This window comes from Eschrichtius robustus, chromosome 5 (genome assembly GCF_028021215.1).
Source record: "Eschrichtius robustus isolate mEscRob2 chromosome 5, mEscRob2.pri, whole genome shotgun sequence".
Lineage (NCBI taxonomy): Eukaryota > Metazoa > Chordata > Mammalia > Artiodactyla > Eschrichtiidae > Eschrichtius > Eschrichtius robustus.
This window is the reverse complement of record NC_090828.1, coordinates 72,417,264-72,433,801: the sequence shown is the minus strand read 5'-3', so window position 1 is coordinate 72,433,801 and position 16,538 is coordinate 72,417,264. Positions and strand designations below refer to the sequence as shown.

Genomic DNA, 16,538 nt, shown 5'->3' with positions numbered 1-16,538 from the left:
ACCAGGCTGCACAGCAGGAGGTGAGCAGTGGGCAAGCGAGCAAATCTTCATCTGTATTTACAGCCGCTCCCCATCCCTTGCATTACCGCCTGAGCTCCACCTCCTGTCAGATCAGCGGTGGCATTACATTCTCATAGGATCGCGAACCCTACTGTGAACTGTGCATGTGAGGCATCTAGGCTGCGCACTCCTTATGAGAATCTAATGCCTGATGATCTGAGGTGGAGCTGAGGCAGTGATGCTAGCGCTGGGGAGCGGCTGCAAATACAGATTATCATTAGCAGAGAGGTTTGACTGCACAGAGACCATAATAAATCAATTGCTTGCAGACTCATATCAAAACCCTATCAGCGAGTGGCAAGTGAAAACAAGCTCAGGGCTCCCACTGATTCTGCACTATGGTGAGTTATATAATTATTTCATTATATATTACAATGTAATAATAATAGAAATAAACTGCACAATAAATGTAATGCACTTGAATCATCCTGAAACCATCCCCACCTGCCCCCAGTCCATGGAAAAATTATCTTCCATGAAACTGGTCCCTGGTGCCAAAAAGGTTGGGGACCGCTGGTCTAGACTTAAGAAAGTAATAGAAAAAAATATTAATCAAATTAAATTTAAAGTGTTACACTGAAATAAATAATCTTCTAATACTATTTTTAAACTATTAATGAGTTAGCGAGAAGTCACATCATTGATGAAAAAGTAAAGTTTAATTTTCATCTTACTCTTTTACTTAGACAAAAATATCAATGACCATTTATGTTAGCACTACATTCTTCAACAATTGCACACCTATAGGTTGGCTACAGACAACAGGGCTATAGAAACAAGAGTTTGGTAAAAATCAACCAAAGCATTCTGTAAGAATCAATCGCCTATATGGATTTTACAATATAGTATTGTATATGTTATTATTTGTAAATTGTAATTATTTCTATTCCCAGAAAGATTTACTAGCACACCTCTTTTGGGGAGGGCCACAATCACTAGCCCTTGAGGAGTGCACAGTCCAACTGAGAAATGTAAATACTCCAAAATATCTGATACAATGTGTTAAATACTCTAATAGAGGTATTCAAAGTGAAATGAGTACACATTAGAAGTGGTTATTTTTTCTGGGTGGAGATGGCGGAAGAAGAATGCATATCCTAATTTGTGAAACAGCCCATCTCATAGTAATAAAGGCTTCTTTGCATTACAGTTTGTCCTAATGTATTATTTTCAGCACTAAACTCTGTAATAATTTAGCCCTGAAAGACAATTTTAGGCTTTTCAAGCTTCTGATACATGCTGCCATTGGGGCAAGCCATCTGAAATCACAGAAACGGTCTTTTTTAGGGTCATGAAGAAATTTTTTTTTTTTGGCCGAGTAGCTTGCAGGATCTTAGTTCCCTGACCAGGGATTGAACCTGGACCCCAGCAGTGAAAGTGCTAAGTCCTAACCACTGGACTGCCAGGGAATTCCCATGAAAAAATATTTTTATCTCATATCTGATTTCAAAAATTCATATGACTACCTTCCCTCTTGACAGCCAACCTGTTTCAAGCTGGAAAACAAGAGTTTTCTATTCACTGCTCATTTTTTTTCCACAGCATTTTGAAGAATATATACTCAAGGACCAAAATTCAATCATAGGCACAATCCTCATGATTTCCTTTAAAAACTGAATCAAGATCAAAGTCCATATTGTTTACAGACAATTGTGCTCTGGCAATAATGCACTATGAGAAATAATATTCAAGTGTCAACTCTTTAACTAGTGTAGAGATGTTGTTCCTGTTCTCTGCTTGTACTCTGTCAATACTGAATCCAACAAACCTTTTCCAGAAAACTTTTTGGCTCAAAAAATAACCACAAGCCAAATTTTAAAAATTTCTTCCCCTTTAAGCATGGATTTTCAGTGATTAAAAAGAAAAACAAACAAGAAGCTGTCAAGCACTTTTCCCTCATAAATAGTAAAACGTCCATGTATGCTCTTTACATAGGTTTCATCCAACTGTAAAATATCTATTAGCATGCACATGTTAAGAGTAGGTAACTATGCTTTCTTATTACATCATTGATATTATAGTGTCCAAAAGTATCACATTAAAGGAATTCTGCCAATAGTTGATCCTGAGTGCTTGCCAGACATAATATTTATTATTTTGCTGCTGGTTTAATAAACTTGGCAACTGTATGGTTTTATATCTACTTTTGCTCTGAGAAGTGCAACACTGAATTAATAATTCCTTAGCTTTAGTGTCTTTTCCACCTTTAGAGACAAAAATACTGGAAAGTGTTAATTTGTGCTTATTCTGGGAAGCTTTTACTGTTTTACCAGAATAGTTTACCAAAAAAAAGTCATCATGTTTTGTTTAAAACAGAGTCAATGGCTTTAAAATATCCCAGCCCAGGGAATTCCCTGGTGGTCCAGGGGTTAGGATCCGTACTTCCACTGCAGGGGGCACGGGTTCATCCCTGGTTGGGGAACTAAGATCCCGCTTGCTACACGGCTGGCCAAAAAAACTATATATATATATATATATCCTAGCCCAAGTGCATTAAAATTTCTTTTTATTACTTCTCTCTCTCCCCCCATATATCTATAACCTTTCTCTTTCCCATTCTTGACTGAAGAGAGGCAATTGGAGAGAGAGAGAAAAAAATTATCCTCTGAGAGGCAAATCAAATGATAGAAATCACCTGGAAATAAGATAATATAAGTTGAGCTCTTTTTCTTGGCGCCTCGGAGGCGGTCGGCCGCTTCAGAATGAGGCTGAACATCTCTTTCCCGGCCACTGGCTGCCAGAAACTCATTGAAGTGGACGATGAACGAAAACTTCGTACCTTTTATCAGAAGCATATGGCTACAGAAGTTGCTGCTGACGCTCTGCGTGAAGAATGGAAGGGTTATGTGGTCCGAATCAGTGGTGGGAACGACAAACAGGGTTTCCCCATGAAGCAGGGTGTCTTGACCCATGGCCGAGTCTGCCTGCTACTGAGTAAGGGGCATTCCTGTTACAGACCAAGGAGGACTGGAGAAAGAAAGCGCAAATCTGTGCGGGGTTGCATTGTGGATGCCAAATTGAGCGTTCTCAATTTGGTCATCGTAAAAAAAGGGGAGAAGGATATTCCTGGACTCGCTAAAACTACTGTGCCTCGTCGCCTGGGGCCCAAAAGAGCTAGCAGAATCCGCAAGCTTTTCAAACTCTCTAAAGAAGATGATGTCTGCCAGTATGTTGTGAAAAAGCCCCTAAACAAAGAAGGTAAGAAACCTAGGACCAAAGCACCCAAGATGCAGCGTCTTGTTACTCCACGTGTTCTGCAACACAAACGTCAGCGTATTGCTCTGAAGAAACAGCGTACTAAGAAAAATAAGGAAGAGGCTGCAGAATATGCTAAGCCTTTGGCCAAGAGAATGAAGGAGGCCAAAGAAAAACACCAGGAAGAGATTGCGAAGAAATGGAGGCTGTCCTCTCTGAGAGCTTCTACTTCTGAGTCCAGTCAAAAATGAGATGTTCTAAGAGTAACAAATAAATAAGATCAGACATCAAAATAAAAAGATAATATAAGTTAAATCTTTAAAAATGGCAAAAAAGAATCTTATGTACTGTGAATTTTTTAGTATGGCCAAAGAATAAGAAGAGAGAAGCTTTTGTGGCAGCTTTTTTTTTTTAACACCTTTATTGGAGTATAATTGCTTTACAATGGTGTGTTAGTTTCTGCTTTATAACAAAGTGAATCAGCTATACATATACATATATCCCCATATCCCCTCCCTCTTGCTTCTCCCTCCCACCCTCCCTATCCCACCCCTGTAGGTGGTCACAAAGCACCAAGCTGATCTCCCTGTGCTATGTGGTTGCTTCCCACCAGCTATCTATTTTACATTTGGTAGTGTATGTATGTCCATGCCACTCTCTCACTTCGTCCCAGCTTACCCTTCCCCCTCCCTGTATCCTCAAGTCCATTCTCTATGTCTGTGTCTTTATTCCTGTCCTGCCCCTAGGTTCTTCAGAACCATTTTTTTTTTTTGATTCCATATATATGTGTTAGCATACGGTATTTGTTTTATTCTTTCTGACTTACTTCACTCTGTATGGCAGACTCTAGGTCCCTCCACCTCACTACAAATAACTCAATTTTGTTTCTTTTTATGGCTGAGTAATATTCCACTGTATATATGTGTCACATCTTCTTTATCCATTCATCTGTCGATGGGCACTTAGGGTGCTTCCATGTCCTGGCTATTGTAAATAGAGCTGCAGTGAACATTGTGGTACATGACTCTTTTTGAATTATGGTTTTCTCAGGGTATATGACCAGTAGTGGGATTGTTGGGTCATATGGTACTTCTATTTTTAGTTTTTTAAGGAACCTCCATACTGTTCTCCATAGGGGCTGTATCAATTTACATTCCCACCAACAGTGCAAGAGGGTCCCCTTTTCTACACACCCTCTCCAGCATTTATTGTTTGTAGATTTTTTGATGATGGCCATTCTGACCGGTGTGACGTGATACCTCATTGTAGTTTGGATTTGCATTTCTCCAGTGATTAGTGATGCTGAGCATCCTTTCATGTGTTTGTTGGCAATCTGTATATCTTCTTTGGAGAAATGTCTATTTAGGTCTTCTGCCCATTTTTGGACTGGGTTGTTTGTTTTTTTGATATTGAGCTGCATGAGCTGCTTGTAAATTTTGGAGGTTAATCCTTTGTCAGTTGCTTCATTTGCAAATATTTTCTCCCATTCTGAGGGTTGTCTTTTCATCTTGTTTATGGTTTCCTTTGCTGTGGAAAAGCCTCTGTTTCATTAGGTCCCATTTGTTTATTTTTGCTTTTATTTCCATTTCTCTAGGAGGTGGGTCAAAAAGGATCTTGCTGTGATTTATGTCATAGAGTGTTCTGCCTATGTTTTCCTCTAAGAGTTTGATAGTGTCTGGCCTTACATTGAGGTCTTTAATCCATTTTGAGTTTATTTTTGTGTATGGTGTTAGGGAGTGTTCTAATTTCATTCTTGTACATGTAGGTGTCCAGTTTTCCCAGCACCATTTATTGAACAGGCTGTCTTTTCTCCATTGTATATTCTTGCCTCCTTTATCAAAAATGAGGTGACCATATGTGCATGGGTTTATCCCCGGGCCTTCTATCCTGTTCCATTGATCTATATTTCTGTTTTTGTGTGTGGCAGCTTTTATGTGTGGCTTTTGTTGGAGGAATTGGGATCAGTTCTTTGAGATTTTCCTGGCGTTTCACCCTAACTGCTTAGGGAGGGAACAACCTTATTCCTATAGGGAGCTAGCCCTTGGGATATAGACCATTCCCTCAATTCAGGAGTCCTGAAGCCTCTGCTTCTGCCAGGAAATCATCCCTAATCCTCACTTTTCACCTTTCAGACATCTCTTCCCAGCAGCTTTTTCTACTTTCACGTAGTAAGAAAAAGAAAAATGTAAGGAGACTCTATACAGTTACTCCCCCTACTATTTCAGTTGTATCAATGATGAATCTCAAGATCATCATTAATCTTGACATTAAGATAAGATTTTGGGGAGAATGGGGCTGGGTGCCATTCCATGCTTTGGCAAATCTGTTTCTTTCCTCAGCTATCATCTTTTGAAATACATGACATTGAGATTCTATCCTGTTTCTTATTTCTGGTTACTGCTGACAAATGTTTTGTTTTCTTTTTTTCTTCTGTTCTTATCTTTCTTTTTAATTGTTGAAGATCATATCATTAGGTATCAGAGGAGGGAAATTCTGTAGCTTCTTTCTACCATCTTTACACAGGAGTCTTTTTTTTTTTTGGCCACATGCGCGGCTTGCGGGATCTCAGTTCCCCGACCAGGGATTGAACCCAGGCCACTGCACTGAAAGCCCAGAATCCTAACCACTAGGCCACCAGGGAACTCCCCCTACACAGGAGTCTGTTTTCTTAATTGCAAACATGCTTAATTGAAAAAAAGTGTATTTACTTTTAGATGATAATGATACATAATAACAAAGCTTATAATCTAGAGGAATTTTTGTCTTTAAAGCCTAAAATCCTTTAATATGTCCTTTAATTACTAGACCATATCATTCTCTTTAATTGTCATTGAATTGTTCCTGGAATACTTATTGAATACCTATTATGTGCCAGATACTATTCTAGGTGCTAAGGATGCAGCAGTGAAAAAAATAACTGCCTTCATAGGACTTACTTTCTCATGGGGAGAAACAGGCAATAAATACAAGCAAACACATAGTGTATATCAGGGTCAGCAACCTTCTTCTGTAAAGGGCCAAATAGTAAATGTTTTAGGCTTTAGAGGTCTCATGTCTCTGTTGTGATTACTCAACTTTGTCATTGTAGTGAAAAACCAGCCATAGGCAACATATAAAAAAGTGAGCATGGCTGTGTTCCAAGAAAACTTTATATGCAAAAACAGGTGGTAGCTAAGATTTACCCAATGGCCATAGTTTGCACATTCCTGCTATATATAATTTTGACATGTCTTATGGAAAAAAGTAGGGAAAGCAAGATGTACAAGAACTTCTAGGAAAAAAGGGCCTCCTGATAAGACATCTGAGCACAGACTTTTTAAAAGTGAGGGAATAAGGCATGTAGTCATATGGGGGAAGAGCTTCCCAGGCAGAGGGAACAAGATTTACAAATGTCCTGTGACAGGAGCATGCTTAGTTTGTTCATCAAACAGTAAATAGGCTGATGTGGTCAAGAAGAGCACCAGGAGATAAGGTCAAGAGAGTTCCATAGATGGTGCCATATTTTGCAGGGCTTTTGAAGCCATTATACAAAGATGTTGAATTTTTATCCTGAGTAGGAAACCATTGTGTGGTTTTGAGCAACGAAAGGACATGGCCTGACTTACCTTTGAAAAAATTCTCTCTGGCTTTAGTATTAGAACAGACTGTAGTGAAACAAGAATGGAAGTTAGACCATGTAGGAGGTCGCTAAAAATTCCAAGCAAAGGATGATCATACTAAGCTTAGAACTGATGGTAGTGATTGAAGTAGTAGAAAGTGGTCAGATTCTTTATATATGTTGAAGGTAGAGGTAAAGGGTCTGTTGATGGATTTGACATGTGCTTTAAGAGAAAGATTTCTAGTGAATGATGACTCCACAGTTTTTTTCCTCAGGAACTAGAGGGCAAAAGTTAGCATTTATGTACATAGAGACACTGCAAAAGAGCTGCTTTGGGTGAGGGTGTTGTGGTTTGGTGTAAATCAGTAGGTTTGGGACTTCCCTGATGGTCCAGTGGTAAAGAATCTGCCTTCCAACGCAGGGGACGCAGGTTTGATCCCTGGTCAGGGAACTAAGATCCCACATGCTGTGGGACAACTAAGCCCGCATGCCACAACTACTGAGCTTGTGAGCCTCAACGAGAGAGCCTGCATGCCACAAACTACAGGGCCCACGCACCCTGGTGCCCCCACGCCACAACTACAGAGCCCGTGCACCCTGGAGCCCATGCGCCACAACTAAAGGGAGAAAACCCACACACCACAACTAGAGAGGAGTCTGAACACCGCAACTAGAGAGAAACCTGAGCGCCGCAACGAAGAGATCCTGCGTGCCTCAACAAAGATCCAGCACACTGCAACTAAGACCCGACGCAGCAAAAAATAAATAAATAAGGAAAATAAATAATAAATAAAATAAATATTTTTTTAAAAAATCAGTAGGTTCGTTTGTTACTTGTTAAGTTGAAGATACTAACTAAATATCCAGGTGGAGATGTTAAGCACAAAGATGGCTATATAAGTTTGGAGTCTGGGGAAAGGTCCTGGCTGGAAATACAAATCTGGGAGTTACTTGCTTATAGTATTTAAAATATGAAATGGTGAGATCAAAGAGTGACTGCACGCAGACTAAGTTCTGTGATACTGTAAAACTTAGAAGCTGGAGATACGAGGAAAAACCAGGAAAAGAAATTAAGAAGGAGTGGCTAGTGAAATGAGTACATCTTTTCATTCCCTTAAGGGTATATTTTTAAGAGCAGAGTTTATTTTTATCTTGATAAAAACTGATTTATCAGTTTTTACTTTTATTGATCCAGCTTTTGGAAATCTTAGTAGAAAATCATGAAGATTTTCTCCTTTCCTTATGTTTTGTTCTAGAAGCTTTATAGTTGAGGTCTTATTTACATTTAGGCCTGTGATCCATTTTGAGTTACTTTTTACATATCATGCAAAGTATAGATGAAAATCCATTTCTGGCATATGGATATCCAATTTTCCCAGCTCTATCTATTGAAAAGACTATCCTTTTTCCATTAAGTTGATTTTGTACCTTTATCAAAAATCACTTGTCTTTCAGCTTTTGTATATCTATAAAAGACTTCACTTTCATGTTTGAAAGATTTTTGCTGGGTATAGGATTCTCGGTTAAAAGTATTTTCTTTATTTTAAAGATGTTGGTCTATGGTATTCCTCTTTACATTGCTTCTGACGCTATATCTGCTTAAATTCTGATATTTGTTGCTCTGTAGTCATGTGTCTCTTTTCTTCAAACTGCTCTCAAGATTTTCTCTTTATCACTGGTTTTCAACAATTTCATGATGACCTACCTTGTCATGTTTTAGATGTTTATTATTATTATTATTGTTATTATTATTATTACTTGGCCACTCGGCGCAGCGTGTGGGATCTTAGTTCCCCAACCAGGGATTGAACCCATGCCCCCTGCATTGGAAGCTCAGAGTCTTAACCACTGGACCGCCAGGGAAGTCCCTAGATGTTTTTTATTATTGAAATATAAATCACTTACTATAAATTTCACCCTTTTAACGTATGCAAATCCATGTTTTTTAGTATATTCACAAGTTCGTGCAATCATCACTACTGTCTAATTCCAGATTTTCATCACCTTAAAAAGACATCCTATACCCATTAGCAGCCACTACCAATTCTCCTCTTCACCCAGTTCCTAGCAACCACCAATCGACTTGCTCTCTCTATGGATTTGCTTATTCTGGACATTACATATGTATGGAAACATACAATATGTAGTCTTTTGTGATTGGCTTCTTTCATATAGCATAATGTTTTTAAGGTTCACCTATATTGTAGCATGTATCAGTACTTTATTCCATTTTATTGTTGAATAATATTTTACTGTATGGATATACCACATTTTATTTTTCCATTTGTCCATTAATGCACATTTGGATTGTTTCTACCTTTTGGCTATTATGAATAATACTGCTATGAACATTCATATACAGGTTTTTGGTGAACCTATGTTTTCAGTTCTCTTGGGTATACACCTGGAGTGAAATGAATTCTTCCTCATCTAAAATTCTTCGGGAGTTAATGGAGTACAAAATAGCATGAGTAACTGGACACGGGAGTTGAGTTAAAGAGTACAGAAACTTTAAACAATAAAACTTTAGTGTAATTTTCACTGTTACAAAATGGGAATGGAATCAGTAGTACATTCCATGAATAAGAATAGCACAGACTAACACAGACAGAAAAAGAACTCAACTACCACTTCATGTTGCAATGTACTGACGAGTAAAAAGATAGGCATTTCCCAATTATACAGAATGATATACTGAGGCAGCCAGAATCAGAAGCCTGCCAAAGGTTCCACCTTAGCTTCTTTTGTCTGCAATATCTTCAGAGACTAAAACTGCCGGCATGAAATATATAAAGAAGCAGGGGCACATGGTGGAAACCTACAAAACTTTGCATACTTGGAGTGGAAAAGGATGGAAAGATAGACTTGAATATAGCACATACATTCTAAGCATTGTAAACTGAGATCTCACACTAACTTAGATAGAAAACCCAAGACAAAAAACACATGACAGGTCAACTAATCCATACAAGACAAATGTCAATGGGTATTTCAAAATGAGGTAGAAATTTGCCTTCAAAGTTAATGCTTAGAGGGCTATTTCCCAGCAGTTGTTTTAAAGTAAAAATATACAGGGGTGCCTCTTCAATGCTGTGTATTGAAAAAAATGCCAGATGGGGTTACATGAGAAGGAAGCAGAGTGGGGGGGGGGGGGAAGGGAGGGAGAAAGAAAGAGGAGACTGCTTTGAAAAGACACTGTGGCAAATGTAAAATAGCATACATTCTATAAATGGTTTCCTCTGAACAGAATGTAAACATACCGTTTTCATCTGCTTGGTTACTTCAAAGAAGATGCAACAGGAGAGGCAAAGATAGAAATTAAAATAAAAAGACAAGATGGACTGAAAAACAATTCATCAATATAAGGAATTACATAATGCAAAATAACAAATAAAATAATTAATATATGCATTATAGGCACACTAAAACAGAATAAAGATGTGAGAGTTTTGAAGATTTTCAGAATGAAGAAAAATATACATAACATTGAAAAAGATTTAAAAGAAGATGGCTGATATAGAGTAAAAAAAAAAAATCCTACCTAAAAATTCATAGATATATCAGCCAGGGTTCATTTAGGACACAGATGGCACATTCAACTTGGGACAATCCAAGGAAGGTTAAGGTACAAAGGTACTATTTATAAAAGTAAGAGTGAAGAGGAACCACAAGGAACAGTGCAATAACCCAAGGCTAACAGCAGAAGAACTTTCCCTTTCTTTATACCCGTAGGTTTAAGTAGAGGGGTTAGTGAGTGTAATCAGAAGGAGGGAATAGTGTAGAAAAGGCCACTTTCAGTGTACAGACCTAGATAGCCTGCTGTGCCCCCACAGGGAGCCAGGGAAAATAAATGCTTGTTACACACTCTTCCTTTCAGTATTCCTGAGGGTCTCCTCATTGGTAAAAACTGACCAGGTGCCAGAGGGTACACCCATATGATCCAAACAAATAAGCTTCCTATGGTAAAAAGCAAAGTATACTAAGGAGAAGAGTGGATCTGGAAGGGCAAATGGAAGACAGTCATAATACTGTTTACAGGAATAAAGAAAATAAGTGTAAATTTCTGTCTTTCAATCCAAGTCCATTCACAAGTATTGTAATTACTGATATGGTTGGATTTTATTTTCTATTTTGATATTTGCTTTCCAAATGTCCTTTTTTGGTCCTCTGTTACTCCTTTAGGGTCTTTTACATAAAATAAGTATGTTTTCAATGTAACATTGTAATTCCTCTTTCGATTAAATTATTTGATTTTGTAAAGTTTCTTTTTAGTCATTGCTTTAGGGGTTAAAAAATGAATCTTTAACTTATGACAAGCTATTTCAGATAAATATTGACTTAATTCTATTAAAGCAAATGTGCTCCTATATGGTCCATTTCCACCACCGTCGTTAGTAATATTAATATTAATTATATTACTTTCATATACATGTCCAACAGTAAAGTACTATAATTATTGCTTTAAACACTTTTGGTTTTTGAAGAAATAAGAAGACAAGGAAAAACATTATATGGTCTTTTGTATTTACCCACACATATACCATTGCTAGGGCTCTTCATTCCTTCATGTGGCTCTGAGTTATTGCTAAGTATCATTAAGTAATGATGAAGAATTTCATTAAGTAATGCTCATAGTACGGATCTGCTAAGCAATAAAATCTTAGTTTTTGTTTTCTTAGAAGGAATGTTTTTCACTTTCATTACTGAAGGATAATTTTACTGCATATAGAATTCTTAGTTGTCAGTTCCCCTACCAAACTCAACTCCAGGACCCTGAATATGTCATTACATTGTCTTCTTGATGCTCTTCTTGTTTCTGATTAGAGAACTTAGCTATTAATCACATTGTTGCTCCCTTATTCATGATGAGTTTTTTTCTTATTGCTTCTTTCAAGAGTTTCTATTTGTCTTTGCCTTTCAACAGTTTCACTATAAAGTATCCAGGTGTATCCCTTGTCTTTTTCATATTTGGAGTTTGTTGAGCTTCTTCAATCTCTAGTTTAACGTTCTTATCAAAATTGGGAGGGTTTTCATTAATTATTTCTTCAATTATTTTTTCTGCCACTCCCGACCCTTCCTCTCATGTTAGCATGTCCATTAAATGTATGTTGGGATACTTCATACTATCCTAAAGTTCTCTGAGGTTCTTTTTTATCACTTTTCTTCAATTTGTCTCCCTATTCCTTGCATTGGGGTATTTCTAATAATTTTCAAGTTCATGGAGTCTTTCTTTTCACTACTGAGCCCATCTAGTGAATTTTTCATTCCAGTACTTTTCATTCCAGTAGTTTCCAGTATTTTTAAGCTCTAGAATCTCTATTTGGTTCTTTTTCTACAGATTGTATTTCTCTATTTAGATTCCTTTTTTGTTGAGTTTTTACTACTATGTTTTCCATTAGTTCTTTAAACTTAAGTTTTTTAAATGTTAAAAACATTTTTTTTAAGTGATTTATTTACTTATTTATTTATTTTTGGCTGCGTTGGGTCTTTGTTGCTGCACGCAGGCTTTCTCTAGTTGCAGCGAGCAGGAGTTACTCTTCGTTGTGGTGCGCGGACTTCTCATTGTGGTGGCTTCTCTTGTTGCAGAGCACGGGCTCTAGGTGCGCAGGCTTCAGTAGTTGTGGCACACGGGCTCAGTAGTTGTGGCTCGCGGGCTCTAGAGCGCAGGCTCAGTAGTTGTGGCGCACGGGCTTAGCTGCTCTGCGGCATGTGGGATCTTCCCGGACCAGGGCTCGAACCCGTGGCCCCTGCGTTGGCAGGTGGATTCTTAACCACTGCGCCACCAGGGAAGTCCCAAAAACATATTTTTAATAGTTGCTTTGAGATCTTTGTCTGCTAAGTCTAACATTTGGACCCAGAGTTAGTTACTACTGACTATCCTATTTTCTGGTATGTGTCACTCTTTCTTTTTTTTTTTTTTGCATGTCTAGTATTTTTGAAAACTACATTTTAGAGAGCATATAGCAACTCTGGATTCTGCTTTATTTTCCAGAAAGTTTTTGTCTCAGTAACTTGCCTGAACTTAAGTTGCAGAATCTGTCTATGTTGCAGTGTGTATCACTGATGACTCTGCTTAAATTTCTTAAAAATTAATGTACTTTTTTGGGAGCAGTTTTAAAGAAGAATGAGGGCAAGTACAGAGAGTTCCCACACCCCCCTCACATATCTTCTCTAATTTCCCCTATTATTAATATCTTGAATTACATGGTATATGTGTTAAAATTGATGAGCCATATTGATACATTATTATTAACTACAGTCATATATTACATTAGGGTTCACTATTTCTGTTGTTCATTCTATGGGTCTTGACAAATAATGACTTGTATCCACCATTAGAATAGTTTCTATAAAATAGTTTCACTGCCCTAAAAATTCCTGTGCTCCACCAATTCATCTCTCCCTTCCCACCCAAAACCCCTAGCAGCTACTGATTTTTTTTACTGTCTCCATAATTTCACTTTTTCCAGAATGTCATATAGTTGGAATCATACAGTATGTAGACTTTTCAGATTGGTTTCTTTCACTTAGCAATAAGTGTTTAAGTTTCTTCCAAGTCTTCTTCTGGTTTGATAGCTCATTTCCTTTTAATGTTAAATAATATTCCATTGTATGAATACACCACAGTTTGTTTATCCACTGTCCCACTGAAGGACATCTTGGTTATTTCCAAGTTTTTGGCAATTACGAATAAGCTGTGATAGATATTTAAGTGCAGGTTTTTGTGCAGATATAAGTTTTCTACTAATTTGGGTAAATATCAAGGAGTGTTACTGCTGAGGCAAACAGAGTATGTTTAGCTTTGTAAGAAACTATTGAATTGTCTTTTCAAGTGACTGTATGATTTTATATTTCCAACAACAATAAATGAGAGTTCCTCTTGCTCCAAATCCTTGTCAGCATTTGGTGTTGTCAGTGTTTTGGATTTTAGCCATTCCAAAAGGTGGGTAGTGGTATCTTATTGTTTTAATTTGCAACTCCCTAATGACATATGATGTTAGACATCTTTTTATATGCTTATTTGCCATCTCTATGTCTTCTTTGGTGTGATGTCTGTTCAGATCTTTTGCCCATTTATTTATTTTTTTTTTAAGTTTTTTTTTTTTAATTTTAATTTTAATTTTTTTTAAATTAATTTATTTATTTTTGGCTGTGTTGGGTCTTCGTTTCTGTGCGAGGGCTTTCTCTAGTTGCGGCGAGCGGGGGCCACTCTTCATTGCTGTGCGCGGGCCTCTCACTGTCGTGGCCTCTCTTGTTGCGGAGCACAGGCTCCAGACACGCAGGCTCAGTAGTTGTGGCTCACGGGCCCAGTTGCTCCGCGGCATGTGGGATCTTCCCAGACCAGGGTTCGAACCCGTGTCCCCTGCATTGGCAGGTGGATTCTCAACCACTGCGCCACCAGGGAAGCCCTGCCCATTTATTGATTGGGTTGTTTCCTTATTGTTTTAAACACTTCTTTGCATGTTGAAGCACATATCAATACTTCATTCCTTTTTGTTGCTGAATAATACTCTATTGTATGGACATACCACATTTTATATATCCATTTGCCACGTGATAGAATTTACTTTGTTTCTGACTTTTAGCTATGATGAATAACGCTGCTATGAACATTTGTGTGAAATTCTTTTGTGGGCATATGTTTTCATTTCTCATGAGCATATACTTTGTTGTAGAATTGATTGATCTATGTTTAACCTTTTGAGGAACTGCCAAACTGCTTTTGAAAGTGGTTGCACAATTTTTCAATTCCACCAGCAGTATAGAGGTTTCTCATTTTTCCATATAATCACCAATATTTGTTATTTTTAAAAAAGCATTATTCAGGTATAACTGACATAATAAAATTCATATCTGAAGTGTATAATTTGATGTCTTGACATATGATTACACCTGTGAAACCATCACCATCATCAAAATAGTGAATATATACGTCACCCCACAAAGTTTCCTCATTCCCTTTGTAATCCTTTCTCTCTCCCTATGCCCCTATCCCTGGCCCCAGACAACCACTTATTTATTGTCACTACAGATTTGTTTGTACTTTTTAGAGTTTTATATAAATGAAATCATATGGTGTGTGTGTATATATATATATATATTTTTTTTCTTTCTTTTTGCTGGCTTACTTCACTTGGCAAAATTATTCTGGGCTTCATTCATATTGTCATGTGTTTGTTGATAGTTCATCCTTCTATATTGCTGAGTAGTCCACTGTATAGTTATATCGCAATTTGATTATCCACAAACCTGTTGGTGGGCATTTCAGATGTTTCCAATTTGGAGTTATGACAAATAAAGTTGCTATGAACATTCCAGTACAAGAGTTTATGTGGACATATGCTCCTTTGTCTTGAGTACATTCTTAAGAGTGAAATGGCTGAATCATGTGGTAGGTATGTATTTAACTTTATAAATAACTGTCAAACTGTTTTCCAAAGTGGTTTTACAATTTTACTTTCCTACCAGCAGTGAATGAGTGTTCCAATCGCTCCACAACCATGTCAAAACTTGGTATGATCGGGCTTGTTAATTTTATCAACTCAAACTGATGTGTAGAATATACTCAACATACAAAGCCCTTATCAGATATTTGATTTGAAAGTATTTTTTCCCATTCTGTGGGCTATCTTTTCACCTTCTTGATAGTATCCTTTGAAGTACAAAATTTTTAATATTGACGAAGTCCAATTTATCTATTTTTTCTTTTGTTACTAATTTTTAATAAACTGTCAAATCAAAACATTTTTCAAAAGTAGCTGTGACATTTTATGTGTCCACCAGCAGTATTTGAGAATTCTAGTTGCTGCAAATCCTAACCAATATTTAGTATTAACATCTTTTTAAATTTAACAATATTAATGAGTGTGAAGAGTCTCATTTTGATTTTAATTTGCACTTCCCTCTTGACTAATGATGTAGAGCATATTTTCATATGCTTATTTACATATTTTTGTGATGTACCTGTGCAAAACTTTTGCCCATTTTGAAAATGGATCATTTGTCTTCTTATTAATGAGTTGTAAGAGTTCTTTTTATATGCTGGGAGAAAGTTCTTTGAAATATATTTGCAAATATTTCCCCCATAATGCATACTGCCTTTTCATTTTCTTAACAGTGTTTTCAAAGAGCAGAAAATTAAAATTTTTGATTTATAAAAATCCATCTATTATATTTTCTCTTACAGTTCATACTATTTGAGTCCTTATTAATCATTTCTTACCCCCAAGACAGTAAAGATTTTTCTCCTATGTTTTTTTCTTACAAAATTTATAGTGTTATGTTTCCATTTAAGTCTATGATTTGAGTTAATTTTTCTTCATGATGTCAAGTAGGATCTAATAATTTTCTCCATATGGATGCCCAGTTGTATCAACATTATTTATTGAAAAGATTCTCCATTCTCTCACTGAATTACCTTGGTATCCTTGATAAAAATTAGCTAATTATGTATGCATGGGTTTATTTTAAGATTCAATTCAGTTTCATTGATCCAAATGCCTGTCATTTCACCAGTAACAAGTGGTCTTGAATAGAGTAACTTTATCTGAAGTATTGAAATCATTTTGGGTAAGCCCTCCTACCTTGTTTATCATTTAAAAAATTGCTTTGCCTACTGTTGGTTTATTTGCATTTCCATATAAATTTTAGAGTCAGTTTGTTATTTTCTACCAAAGTAGTTGGA

General features: G+C 36.9%; 2 protein-coding genes across 16 annotated transcripts in view; one reads left to right on the top strand and one right to left on the bottom strand.

Moving 5' to 3' along the window:
- The window catches only part of BAZ2B (bromodomain adjacent to zinc finger domain 2B), a 383,609-nt gene that overhangs the window by 296,747 nt on the left and 70,324 nt on the right, over window positions 1–16,538 (bottom strand). The window lies entirely within an intron of this gene.
- Window positions 2,738–3,506, top strand: LOC137764909 (small ribosomal subunit protein eS6-like). Its single transcript, XM_068543966.1, has one exon. The coding sequence runs from the start codon at window positions 2,763–2,765 to the stop codon at window positions 3,504–3,506; it is 744 nt and encodes a 247-aa protein (XP_068400067.1). The 5' UTR covers window positions 2,738–2,762.